The sequence below is a fragment of the Podarcis tiliguerta genome, assembly GCF_965153285.1.
Source record: "Podarcis tiliguerta genome assembly, chromosome: 1".
NCBI classification, from domain to species: Eukaryota; Metazoa; Chordata; class Lepidosauria; order Squamata; family Lacertidae; genus Podarcis; species Podarcis tiliguerta.
The window spans coordinates 71,602,839-71,618,469 of NC_139534.1; the positions used below are offsets into that span (position 1 = coordinate 71,602,839).

The window sequence follows — 15,631 nt, forward strand, 5'->3', positions numbered from 1 at the left end:
CTTAGACATCCTCATTCCTCTTCCCCGTTCGCAACAGTATGAGTCACACACAGCTCCTTTCTGCACCCATCCACTTGGATTCTAGGAAATTGTCCTTAAGTGGGAAAAGGATTTGAGTTTTGGTTTTGCGTTGCTATTTGTGCGGTGGAGCTGCAAATGCGTTCGAGGATTACTGAAAGAAAGGCCCTTCCTGTCCACTTTGGTCAAGGGTGATTTTACTGTAATGTCATGAGCAGCGAGGCAGGTCAGTACAGTGGTACCTCTAGATACGAATGGGATCCGTTCTGGAGCCCCTTTCTCATCTAGAAGCAAACGTAACTAGCGACAGCACGTCTGCGCATGAGCGCGTCGCTTTTCGCCGCTTCTGTGCATGCATGTGACGTCATTTTGAGCGTCTGCGCAAATGGCGAAACCCAGAAGTAACGCGCTCCGTTACTTTCGGGTTTCTGCGGAGTGCAACTCAAACGCGCTCAACATGAAGTGTGTTCAACCTGAGATGTGACTGCAGTTTCTTTGTATATGAGCTAGCTAGTTGAGGGGTTATTTATATTATTTTGATGAAAGTCTACTATGCCAACGGAACTTGAGATATGCTGCCAACAGGAAAGTACACTGCAGGAACGTCCCAGATATTTACTCTGCCCACGGCTATGCTCCCTGTTCCTGTCCTTTTGAAAACACTTTCTACAGATACCTGAAAGGATCTGCACTTAATTGTTCTTGGTGCCATTTGTGATGATGCTAAGAAACTCCTTTTCTGAGAGAAGCAAATTGTTTGAAGGAACTGGTATCCATATCCTAGAGAAGTGACCACAATGGCATCATTATTTGGCAAGGTTAAAATTTTGTCCACTAGTTGCCTGGACATTACATATCAGTGCATGTGAGTAAAAACATAGGAGCTTGCTTGACGAGGCCAAAGGCCAGCAGCCTGCTCTAAGGGTGGCCAACTAGATGCCTGTGGGAAACCTGCAAGCAGGACCTGAGAACCAGAGCACTCTTCCCTACTGATGTTTCCAGCCATGAAGACAGAGCCTAGTAGCCTCCATGAATTTGTCTCATTCTCTTTTAAGTCATTCAGGAGCCTAGTAGCCTCCATGAATTTGTCTCATTCTCTTTTAAAGTCATTCAGGTTGGTGGCCACCCCTGCCTCTTGAGGAATGGAATTCTATAGCTCAACTATGCACTGCATGTAGAAGTATGTTCTTTCATTTGTGCTCTCTTCCAACATTCAGCTTCGTTGGGCGTCCACAAATTCTGGTGTTTTGAGAGAGGAAGGACTTCTCTTTCTACTTTCTGTTCCAAAAATAATTTTATAAACTGTCACCTCTTATTCACCTTTTCTCAAAACTCAAAAGCCTCAAACACTGCAACCTTCCCTAATAAAGGAGTCATTCCACCCTGTTGATTGTCTTGGTTGCTCTTTTCTGCCCCTTTCCAACTCTACAATATCCTTTTTGAGGTGAGGCAACCAGAACCGTTCACAGTATTCCAATTGTGGTCGCACAATAGATTTACATAACAGCATTACGATATTGGAGGTTTTATATCCAATTCATTTCCTAACTATCCCAAGCATGAAATTTGCCGCACACAGGATTTCCAGTGAACTATCTGCTGGGGTACATCAAGGCCTTGTTCCTGGGCCATAACTGCCAGTTCAGACCCTATGAACGTGTACGTGAAATTAAGATTTTTTTACCCCAACATGCATCACATTACACTTGATCGTATAGCATCCATAACAACTGTATTTTGTAATCCCCTTTTGATCACACAGGTCAACAGTGTGTTTTGCTCACTTTAGAGCAGGGACACACACACATGCACACACGGGCCATGAGTCTGGTGCCGTGTTGCAGTGCCCTCCCCTTGCAGTATCTTCTCTTCCATCCTGTATTTTTGTAATGAAATGTGCACGGGAGAGCTCAGATTTGCCTAAGCTTGTTATCACTATGCACTGTCTTCACTATTGCCCGAAGGTTTTTGCTAGGCTTCCCTTATGCACAGTACCTGGAACTTGCTGATTCAAGTCTGCCCAGTGTTGGCAAGCTCCAGCTGAATGTTGTAAACAGTACAGTGGGATTACAATCATTGGCACATTGTCTCTTCAACTTCCCTACCCTTTTAAAGAAGCAAAACATATATACTGTATATATATTTGGCCATCTTTGGTTATGAAACTGATGCCCTCTAGTGAGATTTGACAGCAGTTGCATTTGGTTGCTTTTGTTGCATTCTAATGGTTTATTTGCAAGGCTCCTTCTTTTTATCTAACTTGTCTTTTAATCTGCTCATGTGATTACAGTGCAATGGACCATTCCGTCTTCCAGACTAACTACAATAAGATTATTAAACCTGACTCAGCAAGCACCAAGCTTAGTGTATGATACCACAATTCACTTATCAATACATATTTATAATATTAATAAGGTTTAAACTGCTAGGTGAATACTTTTGGAAAATTCTATTCCACCTTTAGTTGCAGACATGGAACTGTTGCATGTCACATGTATGTTTAAATACCAGCACAGCTTGCTGGGAACTTCCGTTGTGTGTATAGCTTTTGCTTCTCTCTGTCTCTCTGAGAAGACAAAGAGAGAGACGACGTGTTTCTTTGTCCTGATTTATGATTAATAAATCCGTAATTGTAGTATGCTTCCACAAGCCTCATGCCTATTCTGTGTGCACAGTTCGCTCGGCTGATATAGTGTGCCCTGGCTTTGAAGCCTGGGTTGCTGACTTACGTCGGAGCAGAGGCCGATGGATCTTCGCAGTGGGATGGCCGAAGGAGACGACCCAGCTGGGGCTAGCCAGCTGGCCTTGCAACCCTCTGCATGCTGACAGATACTACAGTTTCTGGCACTACTTTGCATTCAGGAGAGCTGATATAGCACATTATTCTTAATGATGATGATGATGATGATGACTTATATACTGCCCTTCATCATAAGATGTTAGTGCGGTTCACAAGATAAAAAATACAAGGTAAAAGCACAAATTAATAGTTAAATCAAAACAACACAACAAAACAATACAACCCCCCCCTCTCACAAACACATTTGAAAGGCTGTAGAATATTAATCAGCTCTGTATAGTTATAAATTAACCAGTTTTTTTCCAAAGACAGCCTAAATCTCCAATGTCTTCTCATCTAAAGAAAACTGAACCTGGTAACGCTACGCCTGGAAATTCTCTGTGCCAGTGGAAGCAGAAAGTACCAGCAGATGGTTGTAGCCAGCTACGTTCTCTGCAGAGTACACCCGTTGTAACTAATGGACCGAAATTAGTCATGCCCATTAATTGAAATTGATCTGCTCTTAGCATGACCAGCAGTGGATACAAACCAGAATCTATAATGCCACCTGGTTTGCTGTTTTGTGGGAAACTACATCAGTAAATCAATTTAAATTAATGTATATGTCAACAGATTTAGTGGGTGTTTTGTGGGATTACTAATGGCTGTATGCTGCTATTATTTCCAGATTGTCCATGCAAGATTCAGACTGTATTGCTGGACTCGACAGTAGAATTGTGCTACGTTAGATCTGTTTATATGCTGTAAAGCACTTTGCACACCTAGGGCTCAGTTTTGGAGAAGGACAATTAGCAGTAGTTGATATAATATTTGATGCATCTGTGAGATTTGTGCTATGAATCCTATTATTTGATTCATCAAATTTTATTTATTTATTCACTGCCCAACTAGACAGAGGACGATATGACTCACTGCATTTAGCAGCAGCACCAAACTTGTCTTTCCTGGTTGACGGCTTTTTGCAAACATAATTTCTATTACAGCTGTTCTGCAGATAGTTGCGTAATAATTTTCTGTTTGCATTTGTGTTGTTTATCTGGCCGTTCTCACTTACTAACTTTTTCTGATTTTGAGAATCTGATATCTACACACACACACAAACTTGCAGTACAGAAGCCAAGCCACCAAAAATGCTGAATTGATACTAAGTGTGTGGAATAAGGTTTAATGTGATTTTTGGCAAGATCTGTACCTCTGTAGTTGAAAACAGGTGGTGACCTTACAGTTATCACTATCTTATGTGGGGTTTTTTTATGATGCTGGAATTGGTTCCAAGTTCCTAGTTCCTTCTTCAACAAAGAGCTCAGTGACTATCCTAAATATTTTATTTGACCCTGCATCACAGAATATGAATTATCATGCATCTCCATCACAGGGAAACTCTGCCTTTTGAAAAAGGTTTTTGCAAAATGTGTTATTTTTGCACAAAGCACATAAAATCTCAGTGCACAGTTATGAATAAGGGAACTATAGCTGTGCACCCCAAAATAAGCAATGGACTACCCCAATGACACATCCATTTGGTCCTGGTTCATGTACCATTGTAACTTACTGCCTTTTTGCACTATATATTTCATTTTTATACTTCAAGTGAGGTTATGGCAGGCAGCTCTAAATTCTGTGCTGTATTTAGTGATCAAATCTTTCTTTCCTGCCAGCTCTATAGCGTAGCACCTTTGCAAACAAATAGGCATATTGGAAACTACCTCCCCCCGCACATACTTCTTGTGTTGGGGAATCCCCGCATAGGAAATGAGAATAAAGTGAAGGTGAAGATGTTTCAACTAGTTCAAAACTGGCAAAATTTTGTACTGTAGAGACAGTACTAAGAGTGTGCTCCCAGCATACTATCCAAGCTGTTGAGGTCTCATTTCCTTTCCACCCATATAAGACATATGTAGCACCTCAGTCTAAGTTATTTATAATTTATTTCCCCTATATTTCCATTTCTAACTAAGATGTATGATTAAGATAAATGAGAAAATATTTTGACATGTATCCAAATGTGTTTGTACATAAAGGGCAAGTGCCTTCCCCCCACCCCATCCTGTGCCATTCCAGAGGCCCCCCTGACCCTCAAAATAGCTTTTCAGAAGCATAGGGAGGTGAGGGCGGGCGGGCACAGAAATGCCCTATGGCACATTTTAGGACATGGAAGTTAAAACAAAAATTCTTTTGAAAAGTAAGGGCTTAAAAAAAGAGAGAATGCAGTCGTGCACATGTCTATTCAGAAACATACCTCCAAAGAGACTTACTGCTTTTCAGTTCAGTGTGGCTTACAGGTAAGTTTGTATAGGATTGCTGCCTATACATACTTCTCTCGACGCAGGATTAATTTAGAAAATTATTTCAACTAAAAACTCCCTGTATGTATAGATATAACGCTAATGAAGAATTATTTTAATTAATTTTGAAAGCCATAATAGGAAATTAACTTGCCTCCCACATTCTTAATGAAGAAATAAAGCAACTAATTTCATTGCTGTTAGAGGAGCAATCTACTCCTTCACATATCAGAAAATTAATGTAACATATTCACTCAGCCAAACAACATTTCTGAATTTCCCCACTGGAACTCTGAACACTTTTATTCCGAGAATAAATTTATGAAGAAAACAGCAGTCAGCATAAAATTTTCTGGCTTCAGCTTCTTAAGACCTCCATACTGATTGATTCTGATCCCAATAAATCTTCATTCTGACATGGGCTCCTTGTATGGGCTATTCTTGCTGTATCTATTCAAAATAAGAAAGGATGTAAAATCATACGTTCTTGCTTCTTACCACAATATGTGGAAATCCTTGCTCCAGGATGCTGCACTGGTAACCTTGAGGCTAGATTACTGTAATGCAGGGGGGCTGCCACTCAGTCTGGTTTGAAAGCTCCAGCTGGTACAAAATGCTGCAGCCAGATTGCTGATGGGAGCTTCTGGTTGAGAACATGTGACGCCATTGAGCTGCACTGGCTGCCTATCTGATACAAAGCCAGGTTCAAGATTCTTGTTTCGATTTACAAAGCCCTGAACCACTTGGGTCCAGAGATTGCCTGAAGCCTTATATTCCAGCTTGATCACTGTGATTATCTGCAAGAGCATCTTTGGTCATTCCCTGAGCTGGTGAGGCTTGTTTGACAACAAGAAAAAAATCAAGCCTATAGTGTCCTTGGCCTGTCCTGTGGAACATCCTGCCAATAGAGATTCAGCATTTGCCTTCTGTGCCAAAAAACCTTTTCTGTTCCACTAAGCCTATGCAAGCTATTAAGAGTTCACCCCCCCAACTATTGATGGTTGTTTGTAACTTCTTTATGCTTTTGTTTTTTTTTAAGGAAAGGTTTTTTCCCCAATGTTTAAGGCTTTATTATGTTTTTGTATATGTTGGAAACTTCCCAGAGTGGCTGTAGCAACCCAATAATAATAATAATAATAATAATAATAATAATAATGGAGTAGGACATTTCTATTCTCATGGGAGAAATGTTGGAGGGTATAAGACAGGTATAGAAGACAGCTAGTGCTCAGTAGGAGCAGCAACAACAACTACAGCTGGAATCCAAATAGGCACATTTTGCATATTTATAAAAAGTGGGAAATGGAAAAAAAAGTCATATGAGAAAACTTAGTAGTGTCACTTAATAGGAGCAGTGCTTGTGGCTGCTAGTTTTCTCAGGGCCCAGGGTTGTTGGGTCATGAGGTTCATTGTGACACCTCCCTCTGCTGGCTCATTGGTCACCAGAACTCTAGAAGGCCTGGGGATCTCCTATGCTTGGATCATTTCATGCTTGTGAGAGTAGCAAGAAGACATGTAAGCAGGATTTCTTTCAGCATTTAAATTCTTTGATGATAGAGAATTCATCTTGAGCATAGAGGCGTTAGAGAGCACTAACAATGAGCCCCATTTCTCTTTCTTTTCTAGGCTTTCCAGACTCAGAAAAGTGTTTTCCTGATTGGGAAGAAAGAATAGAATTTCCCCTCTCCCAGAGACCTCCCCCTTGCCCACCCCCTCATCCTTGGCATCCCCCTCTGGACCCCTCTTTGAAAGGACACAAAAGGTAAAACCCTTCAGCATATAGATGTTGATTTCAGAATAATATTAGTCCCTAAGATCTCTGAACTGTCTGAGGCCTATTTTGAGGTTCAGAAAAATAAACATATCACATGTGGCTCTTTGTTTTTCTTGTAGGCTCTGCATACCTTCTTCCTTCCTCATGTGGAGAAAGATGGTGGAAGAGCATTTTGCTTTGGAGTATGTTGTTCTGCCCTAATTTGGGGTATGTGTGTCAAGATTGCCTGACCTCCAAGCCCAGGAAGTGAGGACTCTTGCTTAGCCTAAGTCAGTAGAAAAATCCAGCCAGAGCCTTTCAACTGGACTCTGTAAAAGTAGTATGCTGACACCGCTCTTGTTGTCTTCCAGTCTAGGTCAGGAGACCCTGCCGATTCAGACAGGCAAGAGCTAAAATTCCACTCTGCCCTCTGAGCCACAGACAAATTACACTGTACAGTAGCCATTAACCAAGAAGTCCCAAACACCAGAATTGGGGACCCAAGCTTTCTAGAATAAAACAGACACAAAATGAATGAGGCAATTTATTGACAGTGAATAATAAAAGAAAAACCCATGAAAAGTACAAATAAAATACTGTTGGAAAACAGAAATGGTAAAAAAAATAATAATACAAGAGAGAGACATTGCACATACCTTTGTAAATCAAGAAAATCTTTAATGTAAATACATTTTTAAAAAACACAGCAAAACTTAGTCTAATATAAACCTACAAGGTACATCAACCTACAGCACAGGAACACCTGTGCTCAAGCATCAGGAAAAGGTGTGAAGCACAGAAAAATGTCGTAAGTCAAAACTACATAAAACTGGCCTAATAACCGAACCCGGACTTCCTAGCCAATCAGAAGCTCACCTAGATAGAACCTTCCAGGATTTGGGAGTACACATTCTCACAGGTTCATAGTTGCTATTACCGTATTTTTCGCTCTATAACACGCACCCGACCATAACACGCACGTAGTTTTTAGGGGAGGAAAACAAGAAAAAAAAATATTCTAAATGAAACAGTGGATGTATGATTTTTGTGGTTCATGCTGTGGCCACAGGCATGTGATCTGACAGTGAGTTTAGAGTAGCCCAATGCAAAAATCCTGAGGATCCATGGGGAGCCGTGCTTTGTAACCACGTTTTAAGTGGGGAGGGAAGGAAAAGCACTCAAGGGACAAGGAGCACGCGTGGGGTGGGTGGAGAAGGATGCTGCTAATAATGAAGAAGAGGGGTTTAAGGGGAGAAGGCTCCTCTCCTCTCCTGCTTTGCTCCTTTAAAGCAAGCAGGCTCTGCTTTTCTCCCTCCTCGCCGCTCATCCCCGGCTTAGCGAGCTGAAAAACTTTGCTGCTATTTAGCGAGCTGAGTGAGGAGCAGAGAGGGACAGAGAGCCTGCTTGCTTTAAAGGAACCAACCGGACAGGATCCGCTTACACTCGTGAGCAAAGGAAGGGGAACAATGGATCCTCTGCTCACGACCGCAGCAGATCCCCCCCCCGCCACCCGTAGGCATTCCCTCCATAACACTTACAGACATTTCCCCTTACTTTCTAGGAGGAAAAAAGTGAGTGTTATGGTGCAAAAAATACGGTAATTAAGCAGGCGGCCATACTGACCTTGAGCTACCAGCCACAAGGAGATAGCACAGGTGCGCTCAGCCCATGATCTCATCCTCATTAGTGAGAGTCGAATTTCTTAACAGAAATCTATTCCTCTGATGCTCACGGCCGGAATAAATCAAACTTTAGTTGTGATGTGGCCTAAGCAAAAGACAGGCTTTTCTTCACGGGGCAGGGGGATTATTATTTTTTTAACCTTCTAACTATTGGATTCTGGTGTTTATAATAATACACCCAGAGCCTGGAGTAATTCTAAACATTTAAAATTATATTCCTTGCATCAGTACAGAACTCAAACTATGTGGACTCTTCTGATAATTGAATTACACACCTGAGACAGAGTATCTGCCCTGAAACCTCTGGCTATAGGACGGAATATAAATTCAAATAATAATAATAATAATAATAATAATAATAATGCAGTATGTTTCAGATAGCTTCTACGAAACACAATGGGTTTCACTTGAAATCCCTCTGGAGATTGCAAACTTTATCCACACATGCAGGCAAAAAGTGATTCAGCCTGATGCCATTATCAGGCAAAGGAGTACAGCTGAGCTGATCAGGAGCTTGTAATTCCAATTTTGGCCTCCAGGAGGTGAAATAGATTCAGAAGACATTTACCCTCATTTAGCTAGCTTGGGGTGGGGTCAGGCAAGACTTGGGCTTCCCTTCTCCCTCAGGCCTGAGACTTCCCCACCTTGCTGAAGGTTTGAGACCAGCAACTCAAGAGTTTAGTTCTCTCCTCAGTGTACATTTTGAGGAGAATGCAGGAAGTGCCTAAGAGTATGTACAGTATTTGCTTCTTTATCCTGCTGCTTTCTGCTTTGACTTAAGCGTGGTTTTGCTTTCCTTTGTGTTGGGGTAGGTTACGGAATTCTACTTTTAGTATGCTCCGTTTAATCTAGGCACTTTGTTGCTTTGTTGGGAGAAGGGTCTGTGTGTCGTGTGTCGTGTCTGTGTGTTGTGCCTCTGTTAGCTGTCTTCTTTCCCTCACAGCCTTCTTGACAAATAACACTTCGCCTCATCAAAACCTCACTGGTACTGACTACTGTAAATGGGGTCTAGGCAGCTCCGCCTTCTTTCCCCACTTAACAGAGATGTAAGGCAGAGCTTCCAATGTCAGAATTTTCCTTATCCCTCCCTCTAGTACTGTACGTACTTTGCCAAACTGGTGCCCTCCATCTGCTTTGGACTACAACTCCCATCAGCCCCAACCGGTGTGCTGCTCTCCTATTTTTCTCTCATCCCACCACCGCTGTCTCTGGGGAATGATTGTTTCAGACTTGTAAGTATAAGTTTGACAGTTTTACTAGCCTCAGAGGAAACCCTTGTGGCAATATGCAAACTTACTATTTGAGGGAAATCTTTAATAGCTTGCTCTGAGTAGCTCTTTAAAACGAGGCAAAACACATCCATAATACAATACTGTTTGTCCCTCAGGGCTTTAGGGCCTACACCTTTCTAGCTTTTAGTCCTTTAGTGGGAAGATTGCATTTTGTGAATTTTCTGGCTTATCTTATTCCCCGCCCCACATGGCATTCCATGCTGTTTAATTTAGGTCATAACCTTTTCTGAGTTCTGTTAATAAATGTAAAATAGAAGAGTTGTGCAGTTCATAACAATGGCCACTGGATGACAGCATAATATTTAAGACAAGCCAATGCTATACAGTATTCTCCTGTGGAGAATTGTAATTTGATCACATTTTGTCAAAAATGCCTCCTATTGCTGAGGAAGAGAATATAAGAAAGAGAAAGCAAGAATTGCTTCTCCAAACTTGTTTTTAATATCTTCCTTGATTCCCAGGAGAGGACTCCTGCGAAAATGCTCTCTGAATGATATTAGCAAGAAATCTGCATTCTAGCAATCTCTAGAAGTTTGTAAAACTGGAAATCATCTTCCTAGAATTATGCAGTTGCTTTGCTAGTGACCTCAAATAATGGAGGAAGCTGATATTGCAAAATGGGCTGAAGAACAGAAATGGTATTCTATGTATGTCCAATATATTTCAAATACATATAAAGTGTAATTGTAACAAACCCATGTTTGAAAACATGTGCATAATCTGGTACAATTGTTAGAGAACCAGGTTTGGCTGACTAGATTGGAAACCTGGTTTTCTCTGTGTAATGTATAAAATAACCCTTATCACTGATAACCAATTAATAAAAAGTATTTGCTTTTATTTTATTTCAGAAAATTTATATGCCACTTACTAGTACAAAAGACCTCTAAAAGGTTTACAAGACAATATGAAATGTTAATTTTAAATAGCAATAAAGTATTAAAATCAATTTTCATAAACATTTTAAGAGATAAAATCATTAGTGTTAAACTGTAAAAAAAGGTAAACAGAAAAGAAAAAAGTTAGGTAGAAATATAATGGACACAATCCAATGGTGAAATGAGGAAAAAAATGCTAGTTGAAATCTGCTTCTGAGAACTGAGCCAACAGCAGCAGGTGATTCAGGAGAATCTGGCAACTGCCATTTGTAAATGATGTTATCTGGTGCCTTGTATTTTCAGTAGAAGAGGAATTGATGATCTGTGACACAGGTTTGTTTATTTTAATTTTAAAAACTGATTAACACATTCTGCTAAAAAAGCACTTGAGCAGAGTGCAGAGACATGGGACTCTTTGGCTAAAAGCCAGGAAAGCAGCAGCAATGGATAGCTTCAAGCTCCTCTTTAAGACTCATGAAGGATGGCACATATTGTAAACAAAAATGCCATAAATATGGCTCTCCTAATGCCGAATCCAAGGAAGGATCCCATGGCAAACCGCATAGATAGATAGAGAATAGATAGAGGGAGATTTCCCCTCCCTCTCCTTCTTGGAAACTTGACAAATATACTTCTTTTCTGTGGGAGGAATAGGCAACATAGCTCTGCCTAGTGCTTGCTGTTTTATTACAAATCAAGCCTGAGCTTAAGGGACTGTATCTGTAAAAAAATAAAATGAAATAGCAGTTTATTGTGGTAAAAGACACCCACATAAATTCAAAATTAAAGCTTTAGTGTCCATAATACAAAGAAAATACAAACGCATTTCTTAAAAATTTAACAGAAATTGGAGCTATTCAAAGAGAAGTTGATTATGATATAATCTGAACAGAACAATTTTTCAATTACTCTCTTAAATGCATTGCACTGCAGCATCCTTCTGGAACCGTTGTGATTCAGAGAGTTAACAACCAAAGTCGACAGGAAAAAATGTGATGAAAACAATGATTGGTTCCTGAGTTTGGCCAATCCCTAAATTGCAATCTAGTGTTTGCTTAGAAATCAACATTAAATGTCATTAATGTAAATCTTTTCACATTCTTCCATCCTGAATATTTTCCTTGTGGACCCTTCTAGTCTTGCTGGACAGAAGTTCCGTGCTTTTCAGTCTGAAAGCAACAGATCGTTGTTCAGTGATCAGAAGGGCGGGAAGGGGTGTCTGATGTCCATTTCCTCCTTTATATGCCAATTAGGAGCTTAAGCCACTTGCAGTAAAATTCTATACATGTCTGTTGAGAAGTAAGAACCATTAGTTTAATGGGGGTTACTCCCAGATAAGTGAATATAGGGTTGCAACCTTAATTTGTTAGAAAAAGAATGTGGTGCAGGAGTGCAGGCTGCCCTCACCCTGCATAGTATCCTATGCTTAGGTGGGAAATTAATTAATGGAACCTGGATTCTGTTTGTGGATTTCATTGGATTAGGATTCTAAACTTAAACTTTTTTTTCCACTATTCTACAAAAAAGTATGAAATATCAGACTCTTTCTTTCTCACAGTGTCAGTGCAAAAGTGCTGAATTTTGTTCTCAAATTCCAGGTAAGTACTTGCTACATTTCAACATTATAGTCTGAAATTTCTTCTGGCTGTTTATAATCTGGGCAACCTGCAGGCCAAACTAGCATAGAAAACATGTAAACAGGATGAATGTGGATTTAACACGTTCATTTGTTTAACGTTAGCAATTAGGACTGCAATGCATGGGCGTAATCAGGATTTTTGTTGGGGGGTTTCAGGGCTTTTGTGTGGGTGAGGGCTTTGTTGGGAGAGGCAGAACTTCAGTTTGCTTATTTTTTGCTTTCTATTGATTTTTATTTATTGGAGGGGGGCAGCTGCCCCCCCCCACCCCCCTGGCTATGCCCATGCTGTGATGTGAAATTACACTATTCCCTATTGGAGTGTGAGTTGTGGTAAACTGTTAGGCAGTCAGCAATGTTAATTATTTTTAAACTAACTAGGGTTTCCGCTTAATCCAGTATCTGAAATTATGGTTGGAAACTGGTTTCAGATCTTCAGTTCAATAGGCGCTTTGATTAGCTCTAATCATGGGTAATGTTGTTGCAGTTATCGCAGTTAATGGTAGTTAAATCTGGCAGAAGGAATTTCTGCTCCAGAAGGGCTTGCTCCACATTGCTTAAGCATAGTTTCATCTGCACCACTCAGACTATCCATCTATATTCAAAAATACAAATTACAGTATACTAAAGCAAAGTAGATTAATAAATAGATTAGTAATATGAAATTTCAAGTAATTTTACAGTATTTGACTGCTTATTACTGTCTGGAATCCACGGAATAGCTTCCTGTGATTGAAATCCATATATCCCATATCTAGTAAAAAGGTAAAGGTAAAGGTACCCCTGCCCGTACGGGACAGTCTTGACAGACTCTAGGGTTGTGCGCTCATCTCACTCTATAGGCCGGGAGCCAGCGCTGTCCGCAGACACTTCCGGGTCATGTGGCCAGCGTAACAAGCTGCATCTGGCGAGCCAGCGCAGCACACGGAATGCCGTTTACCTTCCCAAAAATGTTCCTAATCCAATACATAATCTCCTTTATTATCTCATCACAGCATTTTATGTAGCTGGTTTTTCATGTAGCTGGACAAATTCATGGGGACAAGGCTATCAATGACCACTAGTCATGATGACTGCATATTACCTCAACTGTCAGAGTTAGTATGCTTCAGAATACCAGTTCCTGGGAATTACAGGTGGCCTGTTGTCTAGCTTGCAAGCTTCCAATAGACATCTGTTTTTGGCCACTATGAGAACATGATGCTGGACTAGATTGGACACTGGCTTGATCCAGCTTGTTTGTGTTGCATTCCTATGTCCCTGTGATTCTGTCAGTGGTATCTGACATATCCGAGTAGTTAATTCTTGGATTGGCATTGTACTGGCTCCAGATGATCAGTAAGGCATGATTGTCTTGCATTCAGAGAAAGGGGAAAGGAGTCTGTAAATGTTGGGCCATCCCTGAAGTACAGAACCACAAATATTTCAGAGAAGATTCTCTCTAAAAAAATTATTTCGAAATTTTGAAGTTTCAAATGGTTTGATTTCTAATGCTAGCATGACTGCGCCACCAGGACTATGATATTGATACTGTTCACCTGTTGATCTCAAGATATGAGATCTATTTCTATTATTCTCATGAACTGCCACCTCCGCCATATCTGCTCCAGAGGGTTAGGCTACCCTTTGGAATGGGTGGCATAAGGGACTGCAAAACCAGAGGAAATAAATGAAAATACCCTATTCCTCCACTGGATCAGTCAGCAACCCTGTGATTGGCTGTGTTGTTTTCAGTTAACTTTTTCACCATCAGCCATGCACACATCAATGCAGGTATAGCTTGAGTTATTCTCTTATTTGGCAGCCCTCTTATTTGATTAGAACAGAGCTATCCTAAAATTAGCAATGGCATTATGTGTGTAGCATTTGAAAATATTTTAGGATGAATGGCATTTATTTTCAATATATTCTTTAGTATTTAATAAATGTCTCTTAGATAAAATGAAGTTGCAGCATGAGACATACAGGCAGCAACCATTTTTGGCGTGTCCGATATGTGTATGACTGCACACATGTACATCACGCTGAACCTGAAAGTGACCTGAAAATGGCACAAGAACATTACAGAAAGAGGTGGAACGGGGTGTCTGCAGGCTTTTTCAATGGTGTTTCAAATATACATGATTTCATTAAAACACGTGGTGCCTTGGAGCATAACCTCTGCATAAACTGGGTTTGCTTCACTTATGTGCATGAGTATAACCACCTACATTTTATCTTCCCAGTAGTTTCTTGTGTCTGTACTGATCCTGAAATTATGTTTAAGCAATCTGGACTAGCAGGCTTGAAGTGAGAACGGATTCTAAATGAATAGGGTTTGATTTCCTTTTCAAAAATAGTTTCCAGTATATACTAGCAATATATAAATACGCTCTGGCATTTTAAATGAGGAAGAACTAGGTACTAGTGCATCTGTTCTAGGTAGAGAATGCAGAAGTGTGTTTTGTCACACAACATAATAATGAAATAATATTTGTATGTCTGGGCCAAATTATGCTCAGAATGCAGGATGTGAGCTTTTGAATTGAACTCTCCAGGCTTGTTGTTCAACGAAAAGTTATGAATAGAAAAGCAGATGTTTTTGTGACATTTTTATGATAGGGAGCTGTGCTGTGCTTGGATTATTCTACAGGGGTAAATTTTAGGAGAAATCAGAGTGTAATTCAATTTCATGTTCATTAGCAAGGCCATCAACAGGCAGTTTGTGGTCCGTGGCAAATAAGAGAGGGTGGCACTACTGCACTGAACAGCTATCACTGCCCATATGGCAGTGTAGCACAGCGTAAAGCTATTATGCATTATAGAAATGGGTAATGGTGAGGTGAGACAGTAAAATCCATAGAAAAACCTGTCATTTTACCCTACTGCCTTCTTAATGTCTCTTCATCTACCATATGGCTGATTTCATTTGTTGAAACCTGAAACTGGAGGGTATTTTTTTAATAGCCGAAAATGGTAGCTCAGTATCATTATTTCTAGTTACCAACTGTGTTGTGGTAAGTGTGCACACCATGGGCAAATACACTTGTGTAATGCCACTTTCCACTATTGAGGGGTGGGTGGAGTAAAACACAAGAAAATAAGAAGAGACTGTTGGATCAGGCCAGTGGCCAAATAGATGCCTGTGGGAAACCCACAAGCAGGGACCGAATATAAGAGCATTCTCCCTTCCCGAGGTTTCCAGCTACTAGTATAATCTCTCTCCAAATTAATACTTGCAGGCAAGGTGTTAGAATGGGATTGCAATTGACGTACAGTACAGCATATACCAGGGTAGACTGTCTTCA

The 15,631-nt window shown here is 40.5% G+C and overlaps 1 protein-coding gene across 36 annotated transcripts in view; it reads left to right on the plus strand.

Moving 5' to 3' along the window:
- The first annotated feature begins 6,215 nt into the window (after window positions 1–6,215).
- The window catches only part of CCDC73 (coiled-coil domain containing 73), a 58,663-nt gene continuing 49,247 nt past the window's right edge, over window positions 6,216–15,631 (plus strand). For 5 of the 36 annotated variants that reach the window (XM_083445012.1, XM_083445010.1, XM_083445014.1 and 2 more), the window contains exons 1-3: window positions 6,216–6,618; window positions 6,730–6,865; window positions 9,633–9,770. In XM_083445012.1, coding sequence (XP_083301138.1) covers window positions 6,576–6,618; window positions 6,730–6,865; window positions 9,633–9,770 — 317 coding nt within the window. In that variant the 5' untranslated portion in view covers window positions 6,216–6,575. Of the gene's footprint in view, window positions 6,619–6,729; window positions 6,866–6,885; window positions 7,085–8,448; window positions 8,512–8,951; window positions 9,269–9,436; window positions 9,771–9,821; window positions 10,478–11,011; window positions 11,042–12,266; window positions 12,307–15,565 lie in introns of those variants that run through there. The other 31 variants (XM_083445002.1, XM_083445013.1, XM_083445003.1 and 28 more) reach the window with 26 other exon arrangements.